Source organism: Dreissena polymorpha, chromosome 7 (assembly GCF_020536995.1).
Source record: "Dreissena polymorpha isolate Duluth1 chromosome 7, UMN_Dpol_1.0, whole genome shotgun sequence".
Classification (NCBI taxonomy): Eukaryota; Metazoa; Mollusca; class Bivalvia; order Myida; family Dreissenidae; genus Dreissena; species Dreissena polymorpha.
The window spans coordinates 79,736,171-79,751,431 of NC_068361.1; the positions used below are offsets into that span (position 1 = coordinate 79,736,171).

The window sequence follows — 15,261 nt, forward strand, 5'->3', positions numbered from 1 at the left end:
TGTCAGGTAAGAGTTGCGATGTCAAAGTATCAATCAAATCTAATAATAAATAAAGAAGTTATGGCAATTTTAGCAAAATTTAATAATTTGACCTTTATAGTCAAGGTCATTAAAAGGTCAAGGTAAAATTCAACTTGCCAGGTACAGTACCCTCATGATAGCATGAAAGTATTTGAAGTTTGAAAGCAATAGCCTTGATACTAAAGAAGTAAAGTGGATCTAAACACAAAATTTAACCATATATTCAAAGTTACTAAGTCAAAAAAGGGCCATAATTCTGTCAAAATGACAACCAGAGTTATGCAACTTGTCCTGTACTGTCCCCTTATAGTTTGTGAGTGTTCCAAGTATGAAAGCAATATCTATTATACTTTAGGTGTAAAGTGGACCAAAACACAAAACTTAATCAAATTTTCAATTTCTAAGTATAAAGGGCCCATAATTCTGTCAAAATGCCAGTCACAGTTAAATAACTTTTTCTTCACAGTCCCCTTAAGATAGTTAGTAAGTGTTGCAAGTATGAAAGCAATAGCTTTGATACTTTAGGAATAAAGTGGACCTCAACACAAAACTAAAACAAATTTTCAATTTTCTAAGTATAAAAAGGGCACATAATTCTGTCAAAATGCCAGTCATTGTTACATAACTTTGCCTGCACAATCCCCTTATGATATTTAGTAAGTGTTGCAAGTATGAAAGCAATAGATTCGATACTTAAGGAATAAAATGGACCTAAACACAAAACTTAACCAAAATTTCAATTTTCTAAGTATAAAAAGGGCACATAATTCTGTCAAAATGCATGCCAGAGTTATCTAACTTTGCCTGCCCAGTCCCCTCATGATAGTAAGTAAGTGTACAAAGTTTGAATGCAATAGCATTGATACTTTCTGAGAAAAGTGGACCTAAACACAAAACTTAACCGGACGCTGACGCCAAGGGGATGACAATAGCTCATTTTTTTTTTTCAAAAAACAGATGAGCTAAAATGAGTAAATATTAGACCTCAGTATGTGATCTTGACCGTACCACCTCAAGAACTGAGTATTACCTGTGACACACAGCAAGATGAAAGATACCACTTGTTTAAGAGTTATTTCAAAATGCTTTCATGCATAGTGGAGTAATGGCTAACTCATCAATAATTAATTGAATTTGTGATCTTCAACCTCAATGAGTAACCTTGAACTTGCTTCTGGAGTTAAAAGAATTGCAGGTAACTCAGCCCCCAGGTGGTTGATAACCTTGGTAGAATCCTAATAAAAGAATGCATATTTAATGTGTAATATTTGACCTCAGTTTTCTCAGAACGAGGCTCCAAACTCAGACCTGTTCTGGACTTGCAAGTGGTGCCTGCTGGGATGGTCAAGGTCCTCTGTGGACGTCTGATGCTGTAGAGAGGGTGTCCGGTTCAGTGCCCGTCCGTTGAGCTGCTTCTCAACCCCCTGTTGCTGCACAAAAAAGGGATATACCATACGCAACCATGTATACTAATTATGCACACCCGATTTTTAGATGCCAACATGGGGGAAAAAAGGTTTCTCATCAAGTCAGTCAGAATAGAATTGTATCAATGTATAATGATCACCAACTTTCCAATTGAAATTTAGGAGTATTAAGCTGCCCTTAATCCATGGTAAAGTACCTTAAAATGTTAAAAAAAATATGGGTACTTTATTAGTTGAGCTGTCTCCATAATTTGGGGCTTTTATTTATAGTTTTTTGTGTATTTTATTTTATTTTATTTTTTATTATATTTATTGATTGCAAGCTTTCATACTCCATACTGATATATGACAAGAAAACTACATGAGGGGAAGAGAATACTAGTTTCATACTGGATTAAGATCTTAATTAGAGTGACACTGAGGGACAATATCTGTTCTCATAAAGACTTCAAGTAGTGGATTTATTTCCATCTACGTATTAAGAGGTTCCAGGTTCTATACCAAATCTTGGTGAACTCTAAGATCTTGCAACACCCAAGAACTGGTTTTAGCTAAAAATCAATAGGGTCTAAATAAGCCCTAAGTTTTCAATGCAATCCAGCTAAAACAAGGGCAAACTGGAGCTTTGTCCCAGAAGTGACGAATACGCCCACATGCCGCATTGACACAGAATATTTTGCATGTTGTCTTCACATTAAACAGCGGAAACCATGCTCAATGTTTAAAACGCACTAAGTGAACCCTTAACCTAATTTTTGACCCAGCATGGCCCATGTTCCTACTTTACCTACACATCATCTAGATACAAATTCTGATCAAGTGTGGTGAAGCTTGGATGAAAACTACTTGAATTAGAGAGCAGACACCATGCTGAATGTTTAAAGCGCACTAAGTGACCCCGTAACCTAGTTTTTGACCCCGCATGACCCATATTCGAACTTGACCTAGACATCATCTAGATACAACATCTGACCAAGTTTGGTGAAGATCGGATGAAAACAACTCGAATTAGAGAGAAAACACTCAATACGGACCGAAAGACCAACCAACCGACCGACAGACAAGCTCACTCCTATATACCACTCATAACTTCGTTTGTGGGGGTATAATAACACTACACCACTTTGTTCAAGGGCAAATAACTCAAGTGTGATTGGATCACTGCAGATGATACAATCTCTTGCACATTTACACTTCTTGTTCCACAAACTTATAACATGTTATGCTGACTGGCCAAACAAACATTTTTGGTGATTCAAATATATACTTTCTAAGGTTTAATCCTTTTCCCCATAAGAGGCAAAGTAAAAATGGCTTACGCAACCAGCATAAAAGCAGAACAGCCTGCGAGTAACTCACAGTCTGTTCAGGTTTTATGCTGTTTGCTGCTCATCAGTATCTACGGTTTGCAGATGAAGCCATAATAACTTGAATCTAGTAAGAAAGGTCTTAAATTAAATTTAAATTTTTAAGGGACTACAAATGCATCAAAATATGTATTTATTTATATGATCTGTTTTCAGTAGGAGAGGTGGCCGAATTCCGGCACTTGAAGATTTCTGGAGAAGCTAACCCACCTGGGGAGGTATAGCTAGGGATAGCAGGTATGTATTTATGATATTAAAATATGTATCTAAGGGGTAAAGGCTTAAACTTAAAATGTTATTTCAACGTAACAAGTATGAGTAGAGTTGAAAAAACTTATCAACACAGGCCACCGTCAGCTCACCTCCAAGATCAGTTGAAGGTACCTGGGTCTGATCAGGTAGGAAATGAAGGTCTGATTCATGCACAGTATTCCAGTCTGAAATGAGAAAGTGCTCCATTTATCATAATGTTAATGATTTTATAGATGAATTCTTTCGGTGTCATGTAAACTTCTGCTTTACATGCCCACTAGCATTCATACTGCTATTTCATGTACATAGCAGAAAACTTTTTTAGCCTTTCATTTCTCGTTTATTTGTTCTTATATTTTGACATATAAACAGAAAGCCTTGCCGTTTAAACCTTTCTTCAACACGTCCTAAAAATTCAAGTACACAACGACACTTACATAGTTTTCAAAGTTGATACAGTTATTTAAGAAATACCCGTGATATGTCAATTTCAAGCTGTTTGTAACAACAGTTAAACAACAAACAAAACATCTGACTTTCAATGTGAAGGAATCAACCTACAACCAACTACACAAGCGTATATATAAAGCACCTCTAGCAGTCTACATTCAACCACACAGGCATAAATGTACAAGCACCCCTTACCAGTATTTTGTTGAGTGTCTCAGGAAGATGTAGCCTCCATTCCCTGCTGTAAGTTGCCAGTTCTCCCACAAACACACAGGTCCTCTCCACCTCAAGGAACGTTTCCGGACAAAGACTAAACCTCGCCATCTCCAAACACTAGGAAATAGTGACAAATATAATACTTAACTCGTTCTTTTATGCAACCTGCATAAAACCAGAACTGGCAGTCTGTTCAGGTTTTATTTTGTTTGCTTCTCACCAGTTTCTTAGCGTAGATTTCCTATAGATGACCAAGAATTGATTTACACTAGCTTATAATCTTTTAATAGAGGTCAGAACTGACATCAAAAATGTTATTTTGTTTACCTGCAGGACATTATTAGATGTTTGCCAACTTTATTGGTTTTAGGCCTTTTTTTTGTTTTTCAAAATAAAAACAATAAATTTTGAAACAAATGTTGGTATATTTAAACAGAAAACCATGTAAGTGTCAAATAAAGATAAAATTATATTTGTGTCATTAAACATGAACCACTTGCCAAGACTCCCGGTCCAGTTTTCTAAACTTGTTAAACTTCCATTTTTATTCCATAGTAAACATAATAATATATTTTGCATAATATATATAATATATGAAAAACAAAAAATGAATATATTTGTTTCATTTTTTTTAGATATTATTTATGGAACATAGCATCTATAAAGACTTATATTGCTGTGAATTTTTTTTTTTTAAAAAGAGTCAATCTTAAACATGATTTAACAGTTGACCAACATGGAATAGCGCACAAGTACATAAAGATATGGTTAAAAAGAAATTTCTCTGTATTCAACTCTCAACTAGTTTCATTTACATATAATATTAATTGATAACAATCCCGCTCTTGATCACATCCCTAAAAGTTGAAAGCTTGACTATTCCTTTACCTGCTGAATTCTATCCTGATGGCAGCCCACAAAGTTGAAGGCGTCCTCCAGGAATGCGAACCTGAGTCTCTCCAGCAGACTTGAGTACAGCTCCAGGCCCATACAGTACACACCCATCCAGCTCCCTGACTGACTGCCAGACACCTTGGACTTCTTGCTCTGCATTACAAGCAAAGGTGGTGCTATTGGCAAATGGGAAAATAAGGATGCTTGCTCTGGATTTAAAGCAAAACAGGGCTATTGGCACATGGGAAAATAAGAGTGATATCACCTTCTGGCTCTTAATTTATGTCTCATGGATATTAAGCTATATGTAGTCAGTGTTTCTGAAATCTATAGGTATTTTTTCTTAGCAAAAAAAAGGCATCATATGCGTTAAGGAGAAACTTTTCAGTTTTTTGGGGGCCAAAAAAACCCCAATGCATGCTAAAATCTGTGAAAATGTTCAATATTGCTCAATCATTAACCCCAGTATGTTTGTCACACATCATGCATCTGTATTTATACCGAGTGAGAAGAACGCTATTAGACCTTGTTTTTCGTTTCAATGCCATTCAAACATATACCTATTATAAATGTTTTATGAAATGTTATGTATAATAATTTGTAATGTTTAAATAAATATGTTTAAACCAATCAATAAGCGCCTGCTACATACCGGTGTAGGCCTCTGGTACATGTTGGTGTCCATGTTCTGGTAGCACCTCGTAACAGACAGACACACATGGTGTGTAAGGCCTGCAGTGGCCAGCGCTTCAGCACCCTGAGGACAAAGTTTAGCTGAGTAGTTGAAACTCAAATTGAGTGCTCTTCTGTATGATATGCAGGTTTCTTTCCTGCTTTTTAAAAAAGGCCATAAAACGAGCCAATCCCAAGGCTAACGGACCTGATCACAAACCGAAATTAAAAAAAACATTCCCCAATTTCCAGAAAGAAGTTTAAAATGATTATTTTATCTCAGTTTCATTTCACAAACATCTAACAAAGAATCAACCTTAATTGTTTCTGATTTTGTCCTGAAGTGTCAATATTTGTTGATTAAACAAATCTCTGTTTGGTCCATTTTGTTGATAAATAATAATAACAACAAGAGCATCTATTTTTCTTTTTAAAGGTGTAGGGACCTATCTCAATATCAATCACAAAGGAGGGAGGGGTGGAGTGGAGAGGGGTGTATAGTGTGGGGGTGTGGTCATTTTTTGTTGGGGGGGATTCTTGGGTGGGATGGTTGGACGGTATTTCAAAAATAAAATAATAAAAATAAATATTTGTGTTTTTTAACCATGTTTGAAAAAAACAAGAGATGTGTTTGTCAGAAACACAATGCCCCCTATTGCACTGCTTTGAATTTTTTTTTACCTTTTACCTTGAAGGATGACCTTAACCTTGAACTTCCACCACTCAGAATGTGCAGCTTTATGAGAAGGCCGCTTTGAAATATTATTGATTTGACCTTTGACCTTGAAGGATGACCTTGACCTTGAAGGATGACCTTGCCCTTCCACCACTCAGAATGTGCAGCTTCATGATAACACTGCTTTGATTTTAATTTTTTTTACCTTTGACCATGAAGGATGACCTTGACCTTGAAGAATGACCTTGACCTTGAACTTCCACCACTCAAAATGTGCAGCTTATGAGAACACCGCTTTGAATTTTTTAATTTATTTTATTGACCTTTGACCTTGAAGGATGACCTTGACCTTGAAGGATGACCTTGACCTTGAACTTCCACCACTCAAAATGTGCAGCTTCATGAGAACGCCGCTTTGAAATTTTTATTTATTTTTTTACCTTGAAGGATGACCTTGACCTTGAACTTCCACCACTCAAAATGTGCAGCTTCATGATAACGCAGCTTTGATTTTTAATTATTTTTTTTGACCTTTGATCTTGAAGGATGACCTTGATCTTGAAGAATGACCTTGACCCTACACCACTCAAAATGTGCAGCTTCATGATAACGCCGCTTTAAGATTTTATTTTTTTTTACCTTTGAGCTTGAAGGATGACCTTGACCTTGAAGAATGACCTTGACCTTGAATTTCCACCACTCAAAATGTGCAGCTTCATGATAATGCCGCTTTGAAATTTTTTATTTGTTTTTTGACCTTTGACCTTGAAGGATGACCTTGACCTTAAAGGATGACCTTGACCTTAAAGGATGACCTTGAACTTCCACCACTCAAAATGTGCAGCTTCATGAGAACGCTGCTTTGAATATTTTTTTTGACCTTGAAGGATGACCTTGATCGTGAACTTCCACCACTCAAAATGTGCAGCTTCATGAGATACACATGCATGCCAAATATCAAGTTGCTATCTTCAATATTAAAAAAGTTATGGCCAATGTTAAAGTTTTCGGACGGACAGCCGCCATATATTTGACATTTGACCTTGAAGGATGACCTTCGCCTTCACCTTTCACCACTCAAAATGTTCAGCTCCATGAGATACACATGCATGCCAAATATCAAGTTGCTATCTTCAATATTGAAAAGTTATGGCCAATGTTAAAGTTTTCGGACGGACAGACACCATATATTTGACATTTGACCTTGAAGAATGACCTTGACCTTTCACCACTCAAAATGTGCAGCTCCATGAGGTACACATGCATGCCAAATATCAAGTTGCTATTTTGGGGGGGGGGGGGCGTGGGGATGGTTTGGATGGAGTCAATTGTGGTATGTCAGGTAAGAGTTGTTTTGTCAAAGTATCAATCGAATCTTATCATAAATAAAGAAGTTATGGCAATTTCAGCAAAATTTAATAATTTGACCTTGAGAGCCAAGGTCATTCAAAGGTCAAGGTAAAATTCAACTTTCCAGGTACAGTACCCATATGATTGCATTAAAGTATTTAAAGTGTAAAAGCAATAGCCTTGATACTTTAGAAGTAAATGGGATCTAAACACAAAATGTTACCATATATTCAAAGTTACTAAGTCAAAAAAGGGCCATAATTCCGTAACAAATGACAACCAGAGTTATGCAACATGTCCTTTACTGTCCCCTTATGATAGTTTGTGAGTGTTCCAAGTATGAAAGCAATATCTATGATACTTTAGGGGTAAAGTGGACCAAAACACAAAACTTAACCAAATTTTCAAGTATAAAGGGCCCATAATTCCGTCAAAATGCCAGTCAGAGTTACATTACTTTGCCTGCACAGTCCCCTTCAATAGTTAGTAAGTGTTGCAAGTATGAAAGCAATGGATTTGATACTTTTGGAAAAAAGTGGACCTAAACACAAAACTTAACCAAATTTTCAATTTTCTAAGCATAAAAAGGGCACATAATTCCGTCAAAATGCCAGTCAGAGTTACATTACTTTGCCTGCACAGTCCCTTATGATAGTTAGTAAGTGTTGCAAGTATGAAAGCAATAGCTTTGATACTTAAGGAATAAAATGGATCTAAACACAAAACTTAACCAAAATTTTCATTTTTCTAAGTATAAAAAGGGCACATAATTCTGTCAAAATGCCAGTCAGAGTTACATAACTTTGCCTGCACAGTCCCCTTATGATAGTTAGTAAGTGTTGCAAGTATGAAAGCAATAGCTTTGATACTTAAGAAATAAAATGGATTTAAACACAAAACTTAACCAAAATTTTCAATTTTCTAAGTATAAAAAGGGCACATAATTCTGTCAAAATGCCAGTCAGAGTTACATAACTTTGTCTGCACAGTCCCCTTATGATAGTTAGTAAGTGTTGCAAGTATGAAAGCAATAGCTTTGATACTTAAGGAATAAAATGGACCTAAACACAAAACTTAACCAAAATTTTCTATTTTCTAAGTATAAAAAAGGCACATAATTCTGTCAAAATGCAAAATGCAATGCCTGCCCAGTCCCCTCATGATAGTAAGTAAGTGTACCAAGTTTGTATGCAATAGCATTGATACTTTATGAGAAAAGTGTACCTAAAGGCAAAACTTAACTGGACTCCGACGCCAAGGTGATGACAATAGCTCTTTTTTTTTTCAAAAAAGAGATGAGCTAAAAATTGTCGTTTTATAGATTTAAAAAATCCCAATTTAACCAGACTCCTTTTCCCAAAATTGCTAGAAAACCCCCTGATATGCCACCTACCCAAAAAAGTAAAAATTTTCAAGCACCCACCCACGATTACTTCTCCAGTGTGCAACTAACCCCTGAAATTATCCTCACCTTGTCAAGTTTGGCCACAGTGACTAGCATGGTGAACACAGTCTGTACATAGTGTACGCACTCCTGGGCATTGACGTACTGCTCTACAGAAGACAGGAGGGCTGCTAGGACCATGTGTTCTTGAAGTATGGTCAGCCACACCTCTGGGCTCTCTGTCAGGTGTATTAGCTCATCTAACGCGCAGCAGATCACAATCTGAAGCTATAAAAACAACACAGGCATCATCTTTGATATTATCAACGTGACTACAAATATTTGGGTGTTGAGATGGTTTGTTATGCTGAGATAATTAAGTGAAAATATTCAAAATAAAATATGTCGGAGTATGTTCCACATTGTAAATTTAATATCACTAATTGCCAATTTACTTTATAACTTTAAGGTAGTAAATACAGATTTAAATATGGCTTTGAAAATAACAAGCAAAAGCGTACATAGGAATTTATTACAAAGTTAAAATAGTTTATATGACCATGTCCTTAAAAATTATAACGAAAAAAAACTGATAAGTAAATTTAGATTGAATATACAGTAGACTCTGCCAATACCGGACTCTCCGAATAACGGAACTCTCCTGATTCCGAACGGTCGGGCCAGTCCCATATTTTCTCCTTCTATTTCTTTGTTAAAAAATGTTGAATAAACCGAACCTTCTCAAAACCGAAAACCGAACAGATATCTCCGTAGATATGGTCATTTTCAAAGTAAAAAACATTGAGTACACAAATGGTCCAAATTATCAAGATGCCCGAGGCATGAAAATTACAATACCTAGTCAGCACAGCGCGTGCGGTGTCACACATTTTGCTCGCACAATTATCGATAATCGGATTAAACATACCATAAAGGTGTCAAGTCGTTATCGCGCTAAAGAAGTCCGATTAAATAATGGAAAACAAACTGTAAATGTCTATAATAGACGTGCGGTAAAATATCTTGAAAATAATTATGACAATGTTTTTTGTGTGTGTATGTTTTGTGAAATATGTTATGTCTTGAATAATAAATCGTGTGTCCACAACAATCGTATTTGTGTCGTTATTTGTCAAAATTGTCTTTGAGGTTTATTTAATTCAGAGCTATTTATAGCAAACTCAAACACGACTCACTCGCCTATATGACAAACTTTACGTATGTACATGTATAAAGCACCACGCTCACTTTGGAATTAATCAAAACAAGTCGGTATGGAATGTTTTTTGCTTTTAATCAAATAAAAATACATTTTTTAAAGAATGTTTTAAACATAAACATTACATGAGTACAGTTATCACATGGTACATGTAAATGTATATGGTTTGTTTTATTCTTATATGATTTTGTACACAATGCATACAATGTATATTTCGGCAATATGCATACTCTTGGTAAACCGGAACTCTATGAAAACCGGACGATCAGGCCGGTCCCCAGACCGTCTGGTTTACAGAGAGTCTACTGTATTATGTACATGATTTGGTACACAATATATTAGTAATTAAAAGCTATTTAACACAAAAGCATGGCTTTCAGAGGACAGGTAACACTAATAATGTCATTTCGTAGCAATACATGTCAGCAGTCATAAAGCTGCATTATTAGAGCTTAACAAAACCAATAGACGGTACACAACCACTTAGCTAGGAAGTGTTTCTATTAGCAATATACAGAGGGATTAATGAGGATCTGTTTTTGTCAAATTGGACTTCAATTTAATCTTTTGTGATATATGATATATAATTGCTCATGTTCATGTCTTATACATTATTACTTTAGAAATTGAAAGATTAACGCTTTTTTTTGCTTATGATATTTGTTTCATTGAACGATGATGCCACTTTCAGCTGACAGCAACTCTAAAAAGTGTCCACTGGCCTTGATAGGCCACCTTGAGCAGGCTTATTAACACTGGTTAACATTCTTTTTAGTTTAGTTTAAACCTATTTATCTTAGCTCAATTACATTAAAAAGCTCAGGCTTATAGAAAGACTCTCGAGTCCGTTTCCTGGGCCTAGAACCAGTACTTGGTGTCTTTGGTGAAGATCTAGAGAATGCTCCCTGGGTGGGAATTGAACCCGTGACCTCCCAATCCCTAGGCGGACACCTTATCTATTATGCCACAGCGAACATTCTACTTAAGCCATACAAGTGAGGAAACATATTTATCCCCAATCAAACGTTGCATTTTCAGTGGTTTCAATTTATACATGTCTGTCTATAGTAAACTCTCTATGGGTTTCCACCAACCTTCAGTCTATGGTCTGTGCTGCCAAAGGTCCTGTCACTCTGCTCAGGTGTATCCCGTGAAGTTTGAAGGTCTCGTATGGATGGCAATTCTCGGGTACTTTGAATCAGCATCTGGCAGACTGACACTAGCATTTCTCTCAGGCGACTCATGTCCATCTCTGGAAACAATTGGCAAGTTTAAGGACAACTATCTGTGGAAAACATCATTGACAAAGTTTAAGTACAAGGATCTGTGACATACACCATTGAAAATGTTTATGTACAATTATCCCTGGAAAATACCACTAAACAAGTTTAAGGACAACGATCTGTAAAAAATTGTTTTGGGACAGATTCAATCCAGGGGCATAAAAAGCTTAAGGACAACGATGTGTAGTGATACCATTGAAATTTTTTAAAGACAACGATCTGTCGAAAATAGCATTGAACAAGTTTAAGGACAACGATCTGCGGAATATACCATTGAGGTTTTAGAATAACAATTGGTGGAAAACTCCATTAAAAAGTTTAAGGACAAATTTCAGTTATGGACTTATTCTTCAAGAGTTGCATGTATTCCAAGAGCCCAGGGGCTGATTGCTAGAATTAAACCTTTCCCCCATAAGAAGCAAAGAGAAATTGGCTGTTGCAAACAGCGTAAAACCAGAACAGCCTGTGATCAACTTGCAGTCTGTTCATGTTTTATGCTATTTGCTGCACATCAGTATCTTAGGGTTTGAAATGAAGCATTTAAAACTTGAATTTAGTAAGAAAGGTATTTAATTAAAAGTAACTTTCTTTGGGACTACATATGCGTCAAAATACGTAAGTGGTAAAGAGTTAACGAGGCAAACATTGACAAAGCACAATGCAAGGCAGACAATCACACACGTTCACATGTAGTACTCGGTGGGCAACAAGTGTGAGCTTACTTTTGCTAGGTTCGGTCCTAACACTCTGCAGAAAGGCCAGCAAGGCACCGATGAGCCCAATCTGTATGGAGGGTATCATAGTGTCTCCGCTACTCATTGACAACACCAGTGTATCCTGGCAACGGTTCATGATGGGGGACCAGGACTTCAAGGAACTGAAAAATTAGGGAAATAATGATAATGCTTTAATGGACATAGTATGTCTAATTTTAATAAGCAATGTATTGATAACGGTTTCAAGGACAATTTAGTTTGATTTTGGAACCCCCGCTGGGGAGCAAATTACCCTACCCTGTTAGAAAGTACACTAACAATCTTCACTGTTAAATAGATAAAGGAAAAATAAGAACAAATAAAACTGATATGGCATAGAAAGGGAGGCAATGAGAGTTAAAGGACCAAACCTGTTTAGGCTTGTGCTATCTAATACTGCTATGACATCACTAAGTAATGTCTGTTCACTGACAACACCAGAATTTCATGGTAATAATTATTTTCATCACTTTACATTTCTAAAAAGCTTGATTTCACAGCACAGAAATGTGCAGTCTAATTGGGACTGTACCAATATAAAATCTGAGAAAAAAAATCAATATAATAATTATATACAATAATATAAACCGATTACCTCATCCAATTGGTTACCAGGGTGAAGTAAAGGGCACTGCATGTCTTGGACAAAGTGTGTCCCAGCTCTGTGAGGGGACCAGTGAACTGAGCATGGATGGCTTCTATCAGGTCAACAACTATAAGCTCCTTCACTCCATCCTCCAGCTTTAACTCTGCAACCTTTAATACCCCAATATACATTTTAAGAGCTATTAATACTTTGTTACTTTACATGCCAATAAACATGGGCTTGACTTTGCATGTTCTTGTAAGAGTTTCTGGGTCTTATTTTTCTAAACCAAACTGCACATTTAGTATGTACGTTTCAAGAGGAGACTTTTTATTCTATAATATTAAGTAACAATGACCTTCACCCTATGTGCCACTTTCAAACAAAATTGAAATTGTTGAAAACAATGTAAACATGCTTGCATAAAAATAGATAAATTTGTTATTGAGCTATAAAGCCAAAACCAGCATAATATATTAAGAAATAGTGACCTTGACCTTCATTTCACCCATCCCATATGCACTCCATGGAGATGACATTGACCTTCATTTCACCCATCCCATATGCACTCCATGGAGACAAGAAATCCATGTAAAAAAGTTTGATATCAATTGCTCAATCTGTTTTCATTATTGAGTACAAACAATTGCTTAATATCTACTTCAAGTGACATTTAGGACCTAAACACCCCATATACAATCTGATAGATCTGCATTTATGACATTTATGTACATGGTTTCAAAACAATTGCTCAATTTATGTTTAAGTTGTTTAGCAGAATCTACATTAAGTTAAAGCAATAGCCCTTTATGGGTCATAATAAAATGGGGAATACATGTTGTAAGTTTAAAAGAAATTCCTCCAGACATTGAAGAGAAAAACTTTCAACTAGCTCACTAAACTAACATTTTTTAAGCTTTGGAAAATCTCATTAACCCTTTACCATGCAGAAGACAAGTGAAAATGGCTATGGGAAAACAGGATAGAACCAGAACAGCCTGCAAGTATCTCACAGTCTGTTCAGGTTTTATGCTGTTTGCTCTTCATCGGTATCTTAGTGTTTGAAATGAAGCCTTTAAAAATTTACCCTAGTAAGAAAGTTATTTATTAAATTTAACTTTCTAAGGTACTACAAATGTCAAAATACGTATTTAAGTAGTAAAGGGTTAATGAATTATTGAAAGACAAACTAAGTGGCTCAAATATCCCCATACCCTCTACTGGGTTATAACAATTAAAAGAGAAATCCTTTGCAATAAACAATAATAAATAAGAGTCGTGTTCTGAGAAAACCGGGCATAATGCATGTGCGTAAAGTGTCGTCCCAGATTAGCCTGTGCAGTCCGCACAGGCTAATCAGGGACAACACTTTCCGCTTTAATGGTATTTTTCGTTTAAAGGAAGTCCCTTTTTACCGAAAATCTAGTAAAAGCGGAAAGTGTCGTCCCTGATTAGCCTGTGCGGACTGCACAGGCTAATCTGGGACGACACTTTACGCACATGCATTATGCCCGGTTTTCTCAAAACGCGACTCATATTGAGTTCGTTGTTGTTACCTGCATTTTTGAGACTACCACAAGGAAGTTTTTCCATGCCAGTAGCAGCTTATGTACAGGATTCTCTGTCACATCCACAGCACCGTCTAGGGACGTGTCCTGGGGTCTGCTGTCTGTGTCCCGCACACCCTCCATCACATACTGGGGGAGGGAAATGTGTGGTGTTAGTGTATAAAAGTTGAAGATAATTAAAGGTGAACACAATGTGGAATTGTCTTGACAAATAGTTACCAAAATGTTAAAAGGAATCGTTACATTACCAGTGATTGAAAGAATTAACTTGAAATGTTTTAACTTTTAGCCCTTTCCCATTGAGATACATATTTTGAAGAATGTAAGGTCCCTTAGAAAGTTATATTTAATTGAAGACCTTTCTTACTAGATTCAAGTTTTAAAGGCTTCATTTCCAACCCTAAGATACTGATGAGCAGCAAACAGCATAAAACCTGAACAGACTGCGAGTTACTCGCAGGCTGTTCTGATTTTATGGTGTTTGCACATAGTCATTTTTACTTTGCTTCTGAGTGGGAAAGGGTTAATATACATACGCTTGACCAGTATTTCAAACGATTCTTTGCAGCAAGGTCTTTCAGGAAATTCTTCAAATTTTCATCCATGTTACTGCTGAAAGAATAGTAAGCACGAGTGCCATTGTATCAATGATATGCCATACAGAAAAAAAATCAAGTAAATTTGTAAACGGTTCAATTTTGTTTTCTTTCACCAAAAATTTTGACCTTGACATTCGGCATAGGGACTTGGTTATAGTGTACGCCACTCAATATGAATGTTTCTGCTACAAAGTTATTTCAAAATGCTTATATAAGTTTAAGACTATGTTTTGACCTTTGACCTTGATTTGTGATATTGACCTTAGATCTATTGAACTGGTTTTTGCACTTGACAGTCCATTTCATCATGCTGAAAACAAATGCCAAATTATTTGAAACCCCATCGATGCTGGTCAATATAAATCACTGGACAAAATGTCAAGTACTAATTAGCTAAATTTGACCGCCTTATATTGAGACCTTGACTTTTTACCTTGTAACCTGCTTTTTGTTTGCAGATCACTTGATAAAGGTTATTGTAAATACATACATTTGATGTTTGACCTTAAAATTTCAACCTTTACCTTGGACAAAGAGACAAG

At 36.2% G+C, this 15,261-nt stretch overlaps 2 protein-coding genes across 22 annotated transcripts in view; one reads left to right on the forward strand and one right to left on the reverse strand.

Moving 5' to 3' along the window:
* The window catches only part of LOC127839330 (A disintegrin and metalloproteinase with thrombospondin motifs adt-1-like), a 288,676-nt gene that overhangs the window by 41,111 nt on the left and 232,304 nt on the right, over positions 1-15,261 (forward strand). The gene's annotated exons all lie outside the window — the stretch shown is intronic.
* Positions 1-15,261, reverse strand: part of LOC127839328 (nucleoporin NUP188-like) — a 104,817-nt gene that overhangs the window by 11,046 nt on the left and 78,510 nt on the right. Inside the window, exons 31-41 of the mRNA XM_052367631.1 lie at positions 14,657-14,732; positions 14,109-14,249; positions 12,562-12,722; positions 11,934-12,088; positions 11,023-11,180; positions 8,797-8,997; positions 5,280-5,384; positions 4,622-4,780; positions 3,713-3,850; positions 3,178-3,252; positions 1,330-1,451 (exon numbers count right to left, since the gene is read on the reverse strand). Coding sequence (XP_052223591.1) covers positions 1,330-1,451; positions 3,178-3,252; positions 3,713-3,850; positions 4,622-4,780; positions 5,280-5,384; positions 8,797-8,997; positions 11,023-11,180; positions 11,934-12,088; positions 12,562-12,722; positions 14,109-14,249; positions 14,657-14,732 — 1,491 coding nt within the window. The remainder of the gene's footprint in view (positions 1-1,329; positions 1,452-3,177; positions 3,253-3,712; positions 3,851-4,621; positions 4,781-5,279; positions 5,385-8,796; positions 8,998-11,022; positions 11,181-11,933; positions 12,089-12,561; positions 12,723-14,108; positions 14,250-14,656; positions 14,733-15,261) is intronic.